Source organism: Furipterus horrens, unplaced genomic scaffold (assembly GCF_987537825.1).
Source record: "Furipterus horrens unplaced genomic scaffold, mFurHor1.1.pri manual_scaffold_7, whole genome shotgun sequence".
Taxonomy (NCBI): domain Eukaryota; kingdom Metazoa; phylum Chordata; class Mammalia; order Chiroptera; family Furipteridae; genus Furipterus; species Furipterus horrens.
In genome coordinates, this window is record NW_028327177.1 from 135121719 (window position 1) to 135141925 (window position 20207).

General features: G+C 45.0%; 1 protein-coding gene across 1 annotated transcript in view; it reads left to right on the forward strand.

Moving 5' to 3' along the window:
- Positions 1-59, forward strand: part of MYRIP (myosin VIIA and Rab interacting protein) — a 196000-nt gene extending 195941 nt beyond the window's left edge. Inside the window, exon 17 of the mRNA XM_090284952.1 lies at positions 42-59. Coding sequence (XP_090141078.1) covers positions 42-59 — 18 coding nt within the window. The remainder of the gene's footprint in view (positions 1-41) is intronic.
- Positions 60-20207: the final 20148 nt, after the last annotated feature.

Genomic DNA, 20207 nt, shown 5'->3' on the forward strand with positions numbered 1-20207 from the left:
TATGAATACATCCTCTCGATGGTTTCTCCTCCTCCTTGTAGAAACCGATTTCGATGTAAGAGAAGTAAAAACAGGTGCCCAGGAATGTAAGGTTTAGCTGAGGTGTAGGAGTTTTTATTCTGTCTTTGAACCGTATCCACGCTTCCTTAAATTTCCTGTTAACCACGTGCCGTGGTCCTGAGAAGTCAGCAGCTGCCCCTAAATGAGGCAAAGAAAGGGACAGAAGATAATTTGCACCAACTCTGGAGATCATGGGGAGAGGGCTAACAGAGTATTTGCCTAAACACTAACATCTGCATCGGAACTGTGGCAAATGCTGGATGCTGCTCACGAGGAATATGAGGATCCAACTAAACTGCCTCAGTGGTACCATTCCACTAAGGGCTGACGGTGTCTGTGGTGACAAAGTCGAAGCAAGGACAAATATAATATGTTGCCTTTTATGCATCACCCATCACTCCCTTCCCCATTCTCTTTCTCCTTGTCCCTGTGTACTGAGTGCAAAAACACCAGGTGATGGCGTAATGCTGGGCATGGCATTTTGAAGTACCAGTCACTGCATCTATTAGGCACCACAAGGCAACAGTGGCCCGCTGCCTCTCCTTCCTTGGCCAGCCACTACTCCTGACCTTTCAAAGTCCAGTTACCTTGCTCCTGGCCATTACTTTAAAGAGTGAAAAGATTCATTATTACACTAAAAAGGCAGACCACTAGGGCCAGGGAGGGGATCTGTTATAAATCAGATAGTTAAAAACAAATTACCCTTCATTGTGCTGGAACATGGATCAGTGGTTGCCAGGGACCTTGGGGACAGGGAATAGGAGGAGACTTCTCAATCGGCAAGAGGTTTTACTTTACAGCAATGGGAGTGTTTTGAAACCACATAGAGGCAATGCTCGCATAAATTGTGAACATATTGAATGCCACCGAGTTGTTCACTCTAAAATGATTAATTTTGCGTTATGTGAATTTCACCTTAATAAATTATTTTTTAATAAGTTACCTTTAAATAACATAGAGAGGTTAAAAATGAAAATGTGGACAATACTTACTGAAGAAATGCAAACAAAATAGAAAGGACAGAAATATTGCTTTCAAACACAAAGAAGAATTCAAGACAAGAAGCATTCAGAGAGAAGACAGGAGGAAGGATGTCTTAATTGTATAAAACACAGTAGATTACTCCTGAGCCTTTCTTGCATTGGCACGCAGTAGAACAAGACAATGGACTGTGCTGTGGTTGGTGACGTTAAAATCCCCTTGATTACTTATCTAACTTTATCCTTTACAAAGCATTCACTTTCTTTCCAGCCATCAATGGACCATTTATAAAAACTGATTGCATACCAGCTACAAAGAAAACCTCAATAAATTCCAAAAAGTAGAAAGTATAAAACTACCTCCTGTGACCCTATACCAACAATAATTGAGACCAGCACACTGTTCAGTAGGCCTTTCTGAAATACCGCAAATGCCCATGCGGGGCTACTGAGCACTTCCGTTGCGGCCACTACCTTGGAGAAACTGATGTTTAAATTGGTGTCTCATTCTAATTAACTAAATGTAAACAGCCACAAGTAGCTGGTAACATACTGGACAGGGCAAAATTAGAACAAAAGTTAAAATAAACAAAAACCTTATTGTGATTTATAAAACCTGTGCACCCACATACACGTCTATACATATATGCAAACATACACATATGCGCACTCTGGCACACACGATCTGAGGAATTATGAATTAAAGAGAAAAGCAAATCCACAGAGCATTTTGGAAAATAAAAAAATTATATATATCAAAACAAATGGGACCCACATGAAATTGCACAGGTCAAATTTATAGTATTCAGTGTTTTCTTTGTTATTAAAGAAGGAAGAGGCAAAACTAATGAACTAGACATTGAAATCCAGACATCAAAGGTAAATGCAAAAACCAATTAATTAAAACCAGGAGACTATAGAAATGATAATAAATCAAAGAGTTTGTCCTTTGGGAAAATAGGAAATAAATTTTTTTTGTGAGCCACATCAAGAAAATAAATAAATAAAATAAAAACAGAGTATAATAGAGATGTAAAATTTTATTTAAATATATAAATGTGATGTAAATCTATGTTAATAAATTTTAAAGTCTTAATTCTAATGCAATCAGAATTCAATGAGAATATTAGTGACAAGTTATTTAAGAAATAAGTTTAAAATTCATTAAACCTTCAAAAAAGATTCTTTGGCCAAGAGGTTTTGTTGATAAATATTAAAGAAACAGTTAATTCCCATGCAATATAAAATGTTACAGAGCAAAAAAAAAAAAAAAAAAAATTAAAAGATTCATGTTGTGAAGATACTATAACCCCAAATAGCAAAGCCTGACATGGCTGGTAAGTGACACACACAGACCACACCCTAGTGGTATTTCTTCAGAGAGATGACACATACTAAATAAAGTATCGGCAAATTAGGCACAGCAGTACAGTAAATAATAAATCACCAGGTAAATTTTACAGGAATGCAAGGATACCTTTTTTCCTAATAAATTACATCAATAGTTCAGTAAGAAAAGTTATTTCTCAAGTTAATTTATATTTTAATCCAATTCTCATAAAAATCTCAGTGGGATTTTTTTTTTAAGTTCACATAGGAATAAATCAGACTAGACAAATGCATTTTGCAAAGTTTAGGTGATTTTTCCTGCCAGATTTTCAAACAAATTAAAAGCTGTAAAAGCATTGATGATGAATGGAATAAAATAGAAAGCTCAGTTATAGATACAGGCACCTATAAAAATGTGGTATATGAATGTTTTAAAGCATTCAGAACTAGTAGAGGAGGTATAGATTTTCTTTTTTTAATGTGTTTGGGAAGTTGGCCAAGGGGGTGGTAGTGGGAAGGGCACCAGTTTGTCTTATTCCTTATACCGCAGTAAACTTCAGGTGGATTAAGAAGCACCTGTAAAAAATGCATCAATTTTTAAATACTGGGAATATGTAGCAGGTCAACGAACGTGGATACCTTTTATGATATAAAGAAGCAGTAGACGTTTTATGTCGCCTCTCCTCACTTTTGCCGAGTGCTGATGGCGCTGTGCTTGCTCACGTCTCACCTCAGGAGCCCGCCCTGGAGTCTGCTGTGATGTATTAGCGCCATAGGACCCTCCACTGCCAGTGACCCACTGCCTCCGGCGTACACGACAGTGCCTTGACCCCACCGCCATTGAATACTGTGTGGATTTCCACCCGAGGAGAGGGCCCTGGGAGCCGCAGTGCGCAGGGCCGTCCCGACACCTCACCCAGAAAGTTCAGCATTGCGGTCTCGCCCATTCTCTGCCTTAGGTACCTAGGGGTATCTGAGACAGGACACCAAGACGCTGGCTTCCAACAGCAGAGCTCCGTGTCCCAAAATGCATCGTTTTCCCGTTGGCTTTGCTACTGTGTGTCGTCCTTAGGATCTTTCTTTCTTCCTTCTTCTTTTTTCTTTTGATTCCTTTGATTCAACAAGAATTACATATCAACTATTTGTCCAAAGAAAATAGGGTTGGGGGGGATGGTGGAGGGTAGGGAGATGAGTATTATCAATCAGTTCATCATCAATTCTTATTCATCTCTTCCAAGCATCTTTGTCTTGCAAATATTAAGGGAGAAAGTGAAAATGCCCCTGTAGTGAGCACTAGGGACTGTCAAAACTGGAGTGTGCTCAGCCATCAGGATGCAGGTCTCCCTTCAGCCACCTTCTTCCTGCTAAGTCCCTAGCCCACCGACCCACCGGTCATCCCCATTGCTTTGCGCTCACAGGCCACAGAATGGAAAGCTCTGACTCGCCCACGCCATGCCCAGGTCCACCTGAAACAATGGCTCATTGAGAATTTAGCTCCTTCCTTGGGCTTCCTGAGACTTTCCCCACTCTGAAGTGGAGAGGGACTTGAGAAAGACCACCATTGGCTTAACTCTTGGGTACTGTCCAGAGTCCACATGACGTGGGTTAGCGATGACCACACCTAAATGATGTTCATAGGTCAATGCATTATCGCAGACTATAGCCAAATGAGAACACATTGTCCCCCCAATTTACGTCCCAATAAATATTCAGCAGAAGTAGTCAAATGACCTTAAAGACATAAATGGTTAAGGAATAGACAGAAAACTTACAGGGGTGAAAAAAAGCCAGAACAAATTGTGAATGTAATGGACGAAAGAGTTGATACTAACTCCATGTTTCTGGTCTCAAATGTATGACTGTGTAGAGTGAGTTTATAAAAGCAAACGAAACTGGAATTTCACTCAGTTGATCATTTTGCTAATAGATTCTGAATCTAAGGAAGAAGGCAAAGATGGGAGGCAAGGGATTAGTATGACTGATGTTTATTCTTCTTCTCATTTTAATCCGTAGAGCAACCCTATTCAGTAGGGGCGCCCATTTTTCAGATTTGAAAACTAAGGGCCAGAGAGGTTGATTTACCAAAGTCCCACCTGCAAGCTAAGTACAGTTAGAACGCGTCGCAAGAGCGTCCCTCTGTGTCGTTTCCAGCGTCCGTGTTCTTCGGCTGCTATGCGCATTTCAGACCCGACTTGCTGTTGAAACGCGTTACGATGCTTTCCTGATGGGGTCCACCTTGCGGATGCTGCGGATGTGCCATCCAACAGAAATCATGCCTTTGAAATAAAGTCCGTCGTTGGCTTCTTGTTCTGTTGGCGTGATTCAAAGCAAATGCGAATTTGAAAAACACAACAAAAAAAGATCGGAGTTCCAAATAGAACGTTTTCTTTAAGAGGCATGAAAAGCAACTATTGTTGTGTTCCAGTGTTAAAATACTCAGTTTTCCTTGACAAAAAAAAAAAAAAAATGTGTACTGTGTAAGCCTTGCAAAAAAAAAAGAAGAAGCCTGCTCTATGGCATTTGAATTTTTATAAAGGTTTCCTTGTGCCAAATAAGTGCAAAGATTTAATTTACTTTTAAAAACCATAAGCATATGTTATAGTTCCAGAAGAATTATTTTGTCATCAAGTGATTTTGATCTTCAGTGTCAATATTTATATTTAGATTAATTTTTATAAATGAAAATATTTTACTGGTTTAAGAAAAGGAGGACATAGGGCCGTATCCTTAATGACTTCTGAAAGATAAGCTTGCCTTCATGTTATATGCACCTTGCTGAGAATTCTTGTCAGGAGAGATGATAAAGAAGTAAAAGTCATTTATGAAAATAATGTTTCTAGGTGTGTGATTTTCTGGTTTGTGTTCGGTTCTTGGCTAGGGAAGGCTGGGAGAGAAGAGAGGGAAAGCAGTCAATGGTTAGTCGTCAGAGGGGCCAAGATTCAAGGCCACCACTGCCCTCCAGTGACACCATTCACCTCTCCGTGGCTTGTTGTCCTGAGAACAGTTTCCTAGCAATCGCCCCTCCACTGAGTGATCACCTGGGTAAGACCAGCAGCTCTCCAAGCAGAGGATCGGGGCCGGGGGGAAGTGGGAGGAAGGGGGGGTAGTGTGATTTTGCCTCTTAGGGGACAGTTTGGATCGTCACACCATGGAGGGGTCAGGGTATGTGCTACTGGCCCATAGTAGACAGAGGCCGGGGTTGCTACTAAACATCCTACAATGCACAGGACAGCCCCCACAGCAAAGACTGTCCAACTTAAAATGCCAGTTGTGCTGAGGTTGAGGACTGAGGTAAGCCTGGACATCCACGGGGGAGCCCCTGCCAATCTCTGCAGGGACTGAGTAGCTGAGCAGGAAGCAGGTCAGGGGCTCCCCCAGAGTCTCACACAGGCTCAGGGCAGTTGTTGCTCCTCTGAGTCTGGCCCATCCAGGACAACGCAGCCAGACATTGTTGCCCACCATCCGCGAACAGGAATAGGAGCCCTCCACTAACCTGAAATGAACGAGTGAATGAAAACACTAATGACAGCCAAGAGCCTTCTCTGCCCAGTGGTCCAGTGCCGCAGTCCTCAGAGTCCCCTGTGAAGGCACAGACTCATGGGAGAAATCCAGGCAACCCCAGTCCTCAGCCTACCTTCCTACTCTGCCGTTACTGGGCCTGGCACAGCCATGTTGGCTGAACACTCACAACAAACAAGCTCACATTTAAGTTGACAGGACATTTCAGATGGGGGTTGGGGAGGATGGTATCAGGAGACCCTCCTGACATCCTCACCGGGCGGCAGGTCCTGACCAAAACTCCTGATTTCTCCATCCTCCCACTCCACATCCGCACCCCCATAAAATAGCAAGACAGTAAAGAGGGTCCAGTCACCCTCAAGTTACCTGAGCATTCAGCCTCCCTAACCTAGAAGCCCCAAAATCATGTGTTCAGCAACCAGTCAGCATGGGCAACCTGAATAGTCAAGAGAATCGATTTTTTAGTCAACAATTTGAGTATCAAGAACGATGGGGCCCTGGCTGCTGTGGCTCAGTGGATTGAGCATCGGCCTGCGAGCCAAGTGTCGCTGGTTCGATTCCCAGTCAGGGCACATGACTAGGTTGCACGTCAGGTCCCCAGTTGGGGGCACAAGTGAGAGGCAACCACACAGTGATGTTTCTCTTCCTCTCTTTCTCCTTTCCCCCTCTCTAAAAATAAATAAATAAACAAAACAACAAATAAATTTAAAAAAAAAAAAAGAGTGATGGGCAGCTATACTCAAAATATGTACAGCTCTGCTTGCCTCTGGGTAAGTAGGAACAGTGTAAAGATAATATTTTCCCCTGAGAAATAAGTGCTTCATTTTTCCATGACCAAAAAAAAAAAAATGGGACCAAATATTCAAAGTACTGAGTCTACCAGAAAAAGCTAGGGTTCACTCTTAGACTTTCTCACCTCACGTGTAAAATGGGGTCACAGATATCAAGGGTGTATAAACATTGAGCTACTTTATTTTCATTTAAATTATATTTTATTTATGCGATTACAGTTGTCCCAATTTTCCCCCTACCCCCCTACACCCAGCCTGTCCCCCACTCCCTCAATCAACCCCCACACTGTTGCTACTTATTTTTTTTATAATTTATTTACTTGTTTACTTATTTATTTTTAGAGTTAGGGGAAAGGAGAAAGAGAGGGAGAGAAACATCACTGTGTGGTTGCCTCTCACTTGCGCCCCCAACAGGGGACCTGATGTGCAACCGAGTCATGTGCCCTGACTGGGAATCGAACCAACGACACTTGGCTCGCAGGCCAATGCTCAATCCACTGAGCCACAACAGCCAGGGCTTTGTTGCTACTTATTTTTGATGTTTCACAATTTATATATGAAACTTTGATTACATTTTTAGGAGGATATCTATCTCAATGTGCGCTTGGGTTGCGATTTCACAAAGGGTCCTCTAGTCATCGAAGGTTTTGATAAGACTTTAAAGCACAGAAGACATTTGGTACAGTCCTTTAAAAATAACTTCTCACTCAACAGCCACTCTGTTTTCTCCCAGAAGTCTTTCCCGTACAAAATTTGCATTTAACAGAACAGTTGGTTGCATGTGCCTTCTGTCTCTGCAACTGAGTTATAATTATGATAAAGTGCAGGTAAATTGAGTTGCATTTTGAAGAGATTTCAAAGGGCTGGAAAACGAATATCCACTTTAAAGATTGGAAACCTCAAAGACATTATTCAGAAGGATCCAGTTTGGTGGAACCAAGTCATAAAAAAGAGAAGAATATGTTTTACATCAAAGTCATCGTGTTTGATAAAGATGAAAGACTTAAGGCCGTTCTTCTCCAACGTGAATGTGCGAACTCTGATTCAGCGGGACTGGGACAGGACCGCTGGCACTGCTCGTGTGACAAGCGCCTGGGTGGGGCCCATGCTGCTGGCCACACGGAGCAGCAGGGTTCAGTGGGTCCCTCTGAGAGTCCCCTGCAGGATCGAGGCCGTTATCCACAGTGGTCACCCGTTCACTGGTGCTGCTTTTGTGACGTTCCCTCCCCTCGTTGTCTCATGCCCCGGTCCCTCAGCACGGATCCTGGGGTCACAGTCTGCTTTGGGGAACACCCGAGCTGAGATGTCGCCTGCAGGGCACGCAAGTGTTGCACGTCTTTCTCCTGCACTCACCTGAAAGCTTCTGGAGGAACAGGGTTCCATTTGTCCCACACAGAGCCTGTCACAGGGCAGGTGCTCGAAGCACACTTAGTTCACCTGAGGTGGCCCTGGTGGCCTGGATCTAGGCTGTGGTTACGCCACGCCGCCGCATGAGTGAACTGAAGACTGTGTATGGCAGGGAAGCAGTCTCATGGGGCTGGGGGTGAGCATCCCCTCAATGGGGAAGGGTACAGGAGGCATCCCAACACCAAGATGGGGGAGCAGGAGGCTCCTCCAAACCTCTACTTCACCCTTACCCCGCTTCTAAAGAGGGTGGTGCAAACTCGGATGACAATGAGTGGCCCACACACCTGCTCCTCCGAGTCCAGAAGCACAAGCCCCTGTATCAAGACACCCGAACTCCGTGGGCCCCAGTGGGACAGCGGCAACTTTGGCTTAGTTTAGCCAGGCCTCAAAACATGGCCTCTGCGCTGAGAAAGAGTTAACAGCGTTGTTGGGTGCTGTCACCCCTTCCGGCCATCACCGGTAAGCGAGGAAAGACTCTTAAATGCTCTCCCTTTTCACTGGCTTCACTGAACGTACCCCATGGGCCCAGACCGGACCCTCTTCTCTGAATGGATCCTTCTCCTTCATTCTTTTTTATTTTTTTTAAGTATGTTTTATTGATTATGTTGTTACAGTAGTTCCAATTTTTTCCCCTTTGCTCCCCCTGCCCAGTACCCCCCTTCCCTCCAGCAATCCCACCCCACTTAGTTCATGTCCATGGGTCATGCATACAAGTTCTTTGGCTCCACCCTTCCCTACACTATTCTTAACCTCCCCCTGTCTATTTTGTACCAACCGATTATGCTTCCTAATCCCTGCACCATATCCCCATTTCTCCCCCTCCCCCGTCCCAGCTGATAACCCTCCAAATGATCCTCATACCTATGATTCTGTTCCTATTCTGGTTTGCTTTGTTGGATTTTGTTTTTACTTTTTAGATTCAGTTGTTGATAGTTGTGAGTTTCTTGTCACTTTAGTGTTCATAGTTTTGATCTTCTTTTTAAGTCCCTTTGACATTACATATCATAATGACTTGGTGACGATGAACTCCTTTAGCTTCACCTTGTCTGGGAAGCACTTCATCTGCCCTTCCATTCTAAATGATAGCTTTGCCGGATAGAGTAATCCTGGTTGCAGGTTGCCTTTCATCAGATTGAATACTGCTTGCCAGTCCCTTCCTGCCTGCAAAGTGTCCTCTGAGAAATCAGCTGATAGTCCTTTAGGCACCCCCTGTAGGGAACTCTCCGCCTCTCTCTTGCTGCCCCCAGGACTCTGTCTTTATCTTTCACCTTTGGCATCTCAATCATGATGTGTCTTGGTGTGGTCCCCTCTGGGTCCAGCTCGCCGGGACCCTCCATGCTTCCCGGACCTGTATGTCCATCTCCTTCACAAAATTTGGGAAGTTTTCCTCATTTTTTCAAATTCTTGCTTCCTCATTCTGGACTGATTGACTGTTTTTTTCTTCCTTATGTTCCAAATCATTGATTTGAACTCCAGTTTTCTTCCCTTCACCATTGGTTTTGTGTGGATTTTGCTTCATTTTACTTAACATAGCCTTCACTTCTTCTCTTATGCGTTTGCCATACTCATGCATATCTGTCAAGCCTGTGAGCATCTTTATCACTGGTGTTTTGAATTCTGCATCTGTTAGGTTGTCTATCTCCTCATCTGTTAGGTTGGCTATTTCCTCATCACTTAACTCTCCCACTGGAACCTTGATCCATTTCCCCTTTTAGGCCATACCTCTCTGTCTCCTCATCTTGACAGACTCCTGTATTTGTTTGCCTCCGCATCCCAGGTAGAGCTGTCGCTCCTGTTATGTTGTAAGGGGCAGGGCCTTAGGGACTTGTCAGTACAGGGTGACCCGTTTCACCATATTGTGGTGCCATATGTGGGGGAGGGGTTCGAGAGGGAACAATGCCACCTGCCCAGCACTTGTCCCTTTTCCAGGCACCTCTCCCACTTCCACACCTGATTGGCACCCCTCTAGCTGTTGCCCTAGCCATTATTCCCAGAGTGGGTGGGTCTGCGAATGTTCTAGGACCATGGGGGTCATTTAAACAAGCTGACTCTGCTGAGAGACCAGCAGTTCTGCCTCCACCCCAACCCCCACTGGTCTGCACAGTCAGTAGCAATGAGGCCTGATTTTCCCTGGTGCTGGAACCATGAGCTGTGAGGTCTGGTCAGGAGCTGGGAATGCTCCCCAGGTGTCCCTCCTGACTTTAAAACATGTGACTGCGATTTCTGCCAGCCTGCTGCTGCTGCCACCACCACACCGTGTCCTCTCCGCCCTGGCTCCGCTCCTCCTACCTGTCTGGATGAGTATTTATTCTTTGTATCTTTGTTTGCTGGACTTCCATGCAGTTTGATTTCCTGGAACTCCTGGTTGTTTCTAGTTCTGAGGTAGTTGTATTCCTTCTAGTTGTGGAGGGAGACACAGCGTGTCTGTCTAGGCCTCCATCTTGGCTGGAAGTCTCTCCTTCATTCTTTGCATGTAAAAAGCTGAAACTTGAAGAACTCTGAGGTTAGAGCAGTATGCCCAAAATGGGGTTCAGACCCCATGTGATGGTCAGCTGGAAGAAGACCAAAGACAATATTAGACTTTTTATTTATGCTTATGTTTTTTATCTGAAAGTAAGCTTCACCAATATTAAATATATAGATAGAGTACATGTAACTTATAAATGAATAGATATATTCTGGGGGCGCATTGTCAAACAGTTTTTATTGATGGGATGTGTGTCAAAAATGTGGGGGGTGGGGACCAGCTACCAGTTAGAAAACCTAGTAAGCTTCTGATGACTCCAATTCCCTCTCCAGATAGTCCCACCCCCACCCCATCATCAGGGCAGCGCTGGCTCTCAAAACCTCTCCATGCTTGAAGGGCAGGGGAAAGCAGGGCAGCAGTGGGGAGGTGATCCAGCACGTCCCCGTCCATTGGTTGGGCCCTGTGATGAGTATTGTTCCATCTCTTTAGGTAAAAGCTTTCTGTCAGTCTTGTCTGTCTTCCTTATTCTCCTCCCAGAACTGGAGGGAAAGTGTCTGTTTACCATCAACGACCTTAACTGAAATTCTAAAGGACTTCAGGTCACTGTTGTCCAGAACCAATCCCACAGGCTGCTCTGAGGTGTGGGAATTTCCCAGTCCAGTTCCTCGTGGCTCTTTGAAGTGGACCAAAGTTCAGTCTCTGCTAGTAGGGCTAAGGGCCCTGCGGCACCCCGAGGCAGGGGAACCAGGTAACGGCCTCCTCCTCCCTTCACCTGCATAAGGCCCAGCGCCAGCCGGGCAGGGACGTCGGTTTACACACCCAGCACCTGCAGACATCTGGGGAGTCTAGCTGTGCAGGGGACGTGCACGGGAAAATCGCACCAAGCATCCCGCACATCTGTCAACTCGGAAGGTCCTCTGGGTCCAAGGGAGTCTGGGCTCTGCTGTAATCAGAGCAATTCGGGGAGCATATCCTCAGCACTTGCCACACAGCCTCCCAAGGGTGCCGGGTTCTCAGCCTTGGACTTGCTCGGGGAGGTCTGAGAAGACAGGACCAAGATCGTGATGGCCTCAAGACCACGAGAGTCCCCTTTTGCTCTGTGTGCTATGGATGCCTAATGACAAGGAGCAATGCTGGCCCGGGGCCACATGGTGCCACAAGCATGAGGTGCTGGTGAGGTGACAGGAAGAAAAAGCCCAGAATTGCCATCCTCATTCACCCAGCAATGTGGTAATCACTTAATTGAAAATGGAAGGGCTCCTTGCAGGCAGCGGTGGTAGTAAGTGTTTTCTGTTGCACTTCTCTCTCCAACATGCCCTTTCCTGCTTCCTGGCAATGACAATAATTTGTGCTTTCAAGCCTGTCCTTTCTGATTCATTCTTCCCCACTGTTTCATTCATTCCACGGCAAACCCATTGGGAAATCAGAAAAAGATTTTCACATCTGAGGAGGGCCAGTCCGTAAAAGGGGAAGGCCAGACAAGTACTCTTCGCCCTGGTCAACATGGCCTGTGTGTAGTGACTGCACTATCAACAACAGAGTCTATGCATGGGCATTTGCACCCATTTGTAATTTGGCTCTCTGGGGAACTACCTTGCTGACAAATGGGTTGGGATCAGCCTGGCAGAACTGAGGCTCTCCTTTGTCTGTAAACAACAGTAATTGTCTTTTCCGTGGCCAGTAGCAGCTCTTCTTGGTGACCCAGGGCTGCTGAAATGCCCACTGTCTAAGGTACAACAGCTCAGATGTCACTCGGCCCGTTGTCAGCTGATGCCCATCAATGGTTGAGCTGTCTAGTGACAGACGAGTAAGTCACCCCTTCTTGATTGGAAGCAGTTAGGGTTCTGCTCTCCTGGCCTCCGCTCTGTCTATGATCGCATGGGAAAAGCAACATCTTGGCTATTGCTAAACAGACAGACCGAAATCTGGTGGGAGAGTCTGTTCCAAGTGCTGCAGAGCTGGACTCTAACTGTATAAAAATCCCGGACCACAGCTCCAGCAGGGCCTCATTTACCCTCTGTGGGTCACAAACCACTAAAGCCAGGACCCTTCTCAGCTCTGCATCTTCCTGCATTGCATTCAGCCTTCTAGAATGCCTCCCTCTGATATTAAAAATCCCTGCCCATCCTTTAGTAAGGTTCAAATCAAATGTCACCTTCCCTCTGATGGTCCCTGACCCCTCCCCAGCCCAGGAGAATCCTAGTGAACCCAGATCATTGAAGGTGGGAGTAGGCTCCATGCCATTCAAAATCTAGGTTCAAATTGCTGGTGAGGATGTGGAGAAAAAGGAACCCTTGTGCACTGTTGGTGGGAATGCAGACTGGTGCAGCCACTGTGGAAAACAGTATGGAGTTTCCTCAAAATACTAAAAATGGAACTGCCTTTTGACCCAGCAACTCCACTGCTGGGATTATACCCTAAGAATCCCAAAACACCAATTCAAAAGAACCTATGCACCCCTATGTTCATAGCAGCGCTGTTTACAGTAGCCAAATGCTGGAAACAGCCTAAGTGCGCATCAGCAGGTGAGTGGATCAAAAAACTGTGGTCCAGCTACACAATGGAATACTATGCAGCAGAAAAAAAGAACTACCTTTAGCGACAGCATGGATGGAACTGGAGCGTATGGTGCTAAGTGAAATAAGCCAGTCTGTGAAAGACAAATAACATATGATCTCACTAATAAGAGGAACCTAATGAATAAAAATGAACTAATGAGAAAGATAGGACCAGAGGCATGGAACCATGGACCAGATTGACAGTGACCAGAAGAGAGAGGAGGGAATGGTGGAAAGAAGGGGAAGGAACTAGTCAAAGAACGTGCATGGATAACCCACGGAACAGGGACAACAGTGTAGGGACGGACTGTGGGGACAGGGGACGGCCTGGGCAGAGGGGGGCAAATGGGGGAAAGATTGGGTCAACTGTAACAAAATAACAATAAAAAAAAAATTAACTCTAGGTTCAAATCTCCACTGGTTCACACCCCTAATTCTATTTCCTGTGAAGCTTAAATCCTTTCCCCAAAGCCTGAGAATTTGTGCTTTTGGAGATTAAAGGTTTCTGGTCTTTGCTTCTGTGTTGTAGCCTCTGCTTTTGCAGAATTTCCAGACAAGAAATTCAAGCCCTTCACTGTTTTCACTTAAAGCAGCAATAACGGAGAGACCACCCGACCACACCTAATAGTAGACCTCACTGAAGGGCTGACGGGCAGGCAGGAGCTGGCAGAGGGTTGGGTTGGAGGTGTGGGGGACACATAGCATATCGCCTAATAACTGAAAGCCAATCGAGACATTCCTGTTTCTCAAAAGTTCTCTTTCCAGCCAATAGGGGGCTCCAATGCCGTGGCCCCACTGCAAATTCAGAGCCCAGGTGTCCCCCTTTCTGGCCCAAATACCTACCCAGAGACCGTTGTCCACCTGGCAGAGTGCTGGCACTCACTGTTGAGTTATCACTTTCTACCTAGTGACAGGGGTCATTTGTATACAGAGCATTTTGCATGGTCCCCCATCACCATCCTATTTATCACAGACATCATTAATGTGCTCACCTGGGTTGATATGGCGCCTTTTGTCTTTAATCCATGATTAATGGTAAGACACCACAAAGTTCACGAGGAAAGTGAGCTGATCAGAATTGTTAGTTAGTTAGTTTGTTTTTTAATCACTTTGATATTTTAGTGTAAGGAATACATTGCAGCAGGGTAGAGAGATTGTAGGTAGACTAATTAGGAGATTTCCTATAGAGTCACAGAAGGAATCAAGACAGTTTAGATTAAAGCAGAGAGGAAGGAGAATTTCAATGAATCCAGGACACATTTAGGAGGCAAAAAAATAAACAAGATTTGAGAATTGGCTGGATATGTGTAGCAAAAACATTGAGGTAGGAAGGATACTGTCAGATCTCTGGCTGAAAGAGTAGGGAAAACATGGTCCTATTCACTGAGCTGGGCAATGATGAAGAAAGGTAAATTCCTTTTTGGATATGTTCGAGTGGAGATGTTGGCCATGTGGAGAGGTCAAGGAGGGAGGCAGAGCTTCATTTGCAGAGATCAGGACTGAAGGTAGAGGTCTGAAGTTGTTGGGACACAACGGGGCTGGAAGCTGCGCACTTGGATGAGGTCACCGAGGGAGCTTGTAAAAGCAGATAAGGACCAAGAGTCCTGAACCCGTAGAACAGTATCAGCAGAGGAGGAGCAATCTGAAAGGCAGACGAAAAATCAGGAGAGAACAGTGTCTCGGGAAATAAGGACATTAAAGAAGGAAAAAGAGTGGCTACTGAGCAGTCATGTAGAATGAAGACTGGAAGACATGGGACTCTGATTGCATGGCTCAGTCCCGCCAAACAACACAGAAATGGAAGCACAAGGTTGAGAAAAATCTAGATTAGATGATCAGTGTTTGTCCAGGTTGAGTTTCAGGTGCTTCTGGAACATCTTTATAAAGATGTGCAGAGCAGATTATTAACACACATTCACTCACTGAATTCGCAACATGTGCTTCACGTCTGCCCTTTGGCCAGGCATGGTGATTGGCACTAGATACTGTAGGGGGAAAGAAAAAAGATACAGTCCTGCCTTCTGGACGCCTGCAGTCTAGGAAGGGAGACAAGACACAGAATTAGAGAAGGATACGGTCAGACTGGGCAGAGTCATACTTCCCAGAGACAGGCTGGAGGTAGTGGTCCAAGATCTCTACTGAACATCTCAAATCCACATCTCGGGCCTGTCCTGATGTCATTTCAGGTCTCCTTTAGAATGCCTTTTTGTTCCTTTATTTTGCCTGAACGGATTCATTTGGGATTTGGAAAAATCTATTCCTCCTGTGAAAATTCTTGGATTCCCTTTAATCCTGACGATCTATATTATACCTTGGGGCTCTTCCCCGTGTGGGAGGGAGGGAGAATCGGGACCCCCTGGGTGCTTTTTAAGGACATGCGCCAGTCCCATTCCCCTTCCAAAACCCGAACACTCCACCCCATCTTGTTCCCTAAGCATCTCCCCACCCAGGCCCAAGGCAATAGGGAGACTGAAGGTAGAGGCTCGTGGGTTTGAGGCAGACTGAGACCAGCAGAAAGAAGGGGGTGGAGGGCAGAAGGGAGTGAAGAGGCCCCCAGGTTTCTCACCAGGAATGTGGGGTCAGTGGCAGCGCCATTAGCTGAAATAGTGGGATCAATATGGGAAATACTAGTACCTTCTTTCCTTCTGAAGTTTGCTCAAATTTTTTGTTTGAACTGATTTTGCAATCTCTACACTTTTTAATTAGCTACCCCGGAAGACATCTAAAATGATCGTTCTGAATAACCAAACAAGGTCATTTGTGGACTGGTTGTACATTTCCACCACTTAGCATCCCAGCCATACAACAGGGTGACTGAGTTTATAGCTAACAATTGACATTTTTACAACAACCTAGCTCATGCATGAAGACAAATCTCATCCCATCTGTTTTTCCTGCTAATGGTCAGGGATGTTCCCACAAGCTAATTACCACAATTACGTAGAAAATAATGTGTTTACTTTGAAAAGCCAGATTTGGTTTTCGTGATTGGGTAGTTTTGACAAATACACAACTGTTTCTAAGAGGGTGAAGGTCCTTACTCTTTTGTTATCTATTTTTTAAAAAAGAAGCCATATGAAATCCCTTTCTGCAGTTATAATGAAAAATGTTATTGAGGATATTGTCTGTCCTATTGACCGGGGTCCTTTATTTTTAGTTTTGGAATTATACTCCAAGAAGGACCAACATTGCCCTTCAAACTCATTGCTGTTACTGACAGCTCTGCAAATTCTCATGTTTTGATTAAGGACCGTTATATTAATAAAGAGGCCTAATGCTCAAAGGGAATTAAGGTGAGCTGAACTAAAGAATAGATTTTCTTTTCTTTAATGTTTTATCACTGTTATACACCTGAAACACTTATCTGTCAACTGTAATTGAAAATTTTTTTAAAAATTGTTTGTTTTCTCACCCTCTTCATGTTCTACCCATTCCTCAAAGATGCTTTTGATGCAGAGTAACTTCCTATCTTTTCTTTTTTTTTTTTTTAGCTCAAGGGGAAATTTTAATGCATCTCCTTTTCGCTGATAGCTTATTGCAACCTATGCAACCGAGACAGAAGTCGTCTCAGACCCCTTCCTGATTTCATGAATGTCTGAAAGCAGCTACTTCCTCCATTTTGGCTCTGTTCCCTCACATTGCCATCGTGATGCCACTGAATGCAACGCTGAAGACGCCAAGCCAGGGGGCAGAACTGTCCCCTCCTGACCCAGCCTCTGGGATGTGTACTCTCTTCCCTTGGCTTCTGAGACACCACCGTCCCCTGAGTTTCCTCCTCTTGGAAAGACCACCCTGGCACAGTTTGAGTAGGCAAGGAGCCAGCAGAAGGGTTGGAAACAGTGTGATCGATGACATGGAAAAGGGCCAAGAGAGTGATGTCATAGAAGCCAGGAGAAGAAAGGAGTAGTTCACCTCGTCCAGCGCTGTGGAGAGGGTCAAGGGGATAAGGACAGTGAAACGGCATTGGGTCGGCCATACAGGGGTCAAGAAAGCCTGGACATGCGTGGCCTCGGTGCCTCAGTAAAGATGGGGGCCCGTTTGGAGGGCTGGGAGGAGGGAGTCATTGGCACGTGGAGAGACGGGCCAGACGCCTCTGCAGAAGAACAGAGAAATGGGTCCTGGTGAGAAAAGGATATAAGACCAAGGGGGGTTTTGTTTTTGTCTTTTTAAGCTGGAAGATTCTAGAGAATATTTGCATCCTGCTAAAATGAATACAGAGAGAGAGAGAGAGAATGAAAATAAGTGCAAGAGAGAGAAGGGAATACTTGCAATGTCCTTGAGAAAGTGGAAGAGGAAATCAGGGATAATGCATCCATTTTAATGGCAAGGTGAAGAGCCGTGGTACAAACGGAGGGAGGTTTGGGATTTGGTGTCTGGACGAGGTCTGTTCCACCTGATTACTTCGATTTCTCATTAAGTGCGAGCAAGGTCGTCAGCTGCGGATGCACACGGGGCAGGCCCTGGGTTTTGAGAGGAGAGAAAACGCATGAAATCATCCCAGTACAGAGAGAGAAAAAGAATGGCCTGGGAAGGGCAGTAAGAAGCGCGGGGCAGACTGCCGGGTTGAGACTGGTGGTCCAGAATCGAAGATGAGGCTGGCTAAGGACGGTCGAAATGGCTCAGGGAAAGCCCTTAGCCCAGGCCTGGTGCACAGTGCGCGCTCAGTCAGTGCAGGCTGTGACCGTTCTGCCACATGAATGCTTCTGCGTTGTTTGCTTAGATGAGACACAATCCAGTCCAAGAAGAAGAAGAAAAGAAACGAAATCTTGGGTAAGGCTGTTTTACCAACATCGTAAATCCATTAAATACAATGTTTACAGCAAAGTAAGATTAAATTTCAAGTCGTGAAAATGTAGAGCTGGTGGCCTAAGAAATTGACAAACCATGAAGGGGACGATATCAATTAAATAAGATTTTATGAAGACATGGTGCCACGGGTCTGCATCTCAGTGTGGCTGTTACCAGAGCTCTGGGCAGCCCCGTCCCGCGAGGGCACGCAGGGTTGGCCTGGGATTGTGTCCAATGATGGGCAGACTGTGATATGGGCATATTGAATATGTTTCTATACTCAGCATAGCTGGGGACTCAGTTCAAAGAGCGATAGAATCGATTAAGTAGCTTTTATATTAAAGCGAGCTAAGAAAAGACGTCAGGGAAGCTATAATTACACTGAAAATATCAACATAAAAATTTGAGATTTGGAGAGGTCGCTCGTCTACCCTTGAAATTAAAAGCAACAATCTCCTGCATCACGCAGCTTCCAGAAATTTTATGAGATAAAATAGTACCCAGCTTTAAGGCCACACTGTGGTCCTTGGCCCTTCCCCCATTGGGAGAAAGGGCAAGGGGGCGAGGTGTTATCCTTGGAGAATAGAATCAACTCTCATTGATTTTTTCCCCATCTTATTGAGATGACCAGAGAGCTTACCGTCCTTTAATATATCAGAGTATTGCGGACAGAGCTGGGGGGTAGTCAGTCTCTTCACAGTGTGGTAGAGTATCATATCTGCCATCAGAAGTTAAAGCCTCAACGAAATGATACTATGTGGCTCCCCAGATGTATATAATCAGTATCCCTTTTCAAAGAGGTTTTGTGAAGTCCGCTGACTCGTGACTGTTGATTTCTATCTTTCTTTCCCGCACTGCAAAGGGGGGGGCTGATCTCCTCCATCTGAGAGACGCTAGGTCCCGGTCTCTTCTACTCAAGTCTCACCAAGTCTCCATTCTCTTTCTGAATGTCCCAAGGACTCCCCGACCTTGACACAAGGCAACTCCCAGAGTGGTCTTGGTTATATTTATGTTGTAAAGGCCTGTTATTTCGACGTGTGCAGGACCTGGGGTGGGGAGGGTTCCTCAGCCCTTGCCTGGTGACCAATTCTCCGTTCCTGCAAAATGGCAAATCCTGAATTTAAATCCTTACATGTTAAATTCTGAATCTTTTACTGTAGTTATACTTACATGGATTATCCTGGCACCTCTGGGTTAATATGTTCTTTTTGATATAATGCTGACTGGATTTGTTAATATATTTTATTTTATATATGCACAGTGAATAAAAGAAACTTGTTTCCACTTTTTTTTTTGCATACTTTATATTTATAACAGTTTTTTAAGATATAATTCACATACCATACAATTCATCCATTTAAAATGTAGAATTCAATGTCATTTTGTATATTTACAGACCTGTGTAACCATCACCATAATGAATATCAGGACATTCTCATCACCCCCCACCCCCAAAAGAAACTCATTAGCAATAACTACCTGTTTCCCCTCAGACATATCCCCAGCCCTAGGTAACCACTAATCTACTTTCTGTCTCTATAGGTTGGCCAGTTCTGGCCAATTCGAATAAATGAAATCATACAACATGTGGCCTTTTGTGACTGGCTTCTTTCACTTAGCAGGCGTCATTCCTTTTATAACTAATTAATATCCCACTGCATGGACACACCAAATATTTATTCATCAGTCAATGGACATATAGGCGGTTTCTGCTTTTCTGGCTATTTAACTCTTAAACCTAGATTCTTAAATATTACACCATAAATAAGCCCTCGGATCCAGGTATAGTAAAAGCCTCCACCCCACCATAAGCCACCACTCCCACAGAATAAAAGTAAGAAACACGAGTAAAAAAGAATAGAAAGTGAGACACCCTATGTGCATGACCTGTCAACATTCAGTAGCTTGTTCACTAGTAAACGCGGCCGATCCAGTGTCCCAAGAGTACATTCAGTGTCCCAGGTTACAGAAAGGGGATTTATCGGTTGTTGGGAGAGGCAATCCACCATGGCCCCTGAGAGCGCCTGCATGTCCTTACAGGTTTGGCCAAGAATCCAAGAGACTGCTTTTCACTCCACCCATTTTTTCAGGGTAATGTTTGCAGGGAGCAATCCGGAGGGATGAGGTACACATTCTGCCCCCAGACAGGCTTATTACTGCTTATTAGAGAAGTGACAGATTCCGGAAGCACAGTGCCCCTCTCCTGGCATGCAGCCCCCCGACATGTGCAGGCATCCACCTCAGCCCACCTGTGTGGCCCCCTGGGACTTGGGGGCCTGGGCAGCCAGCATGAACATGAAGCCCTGGC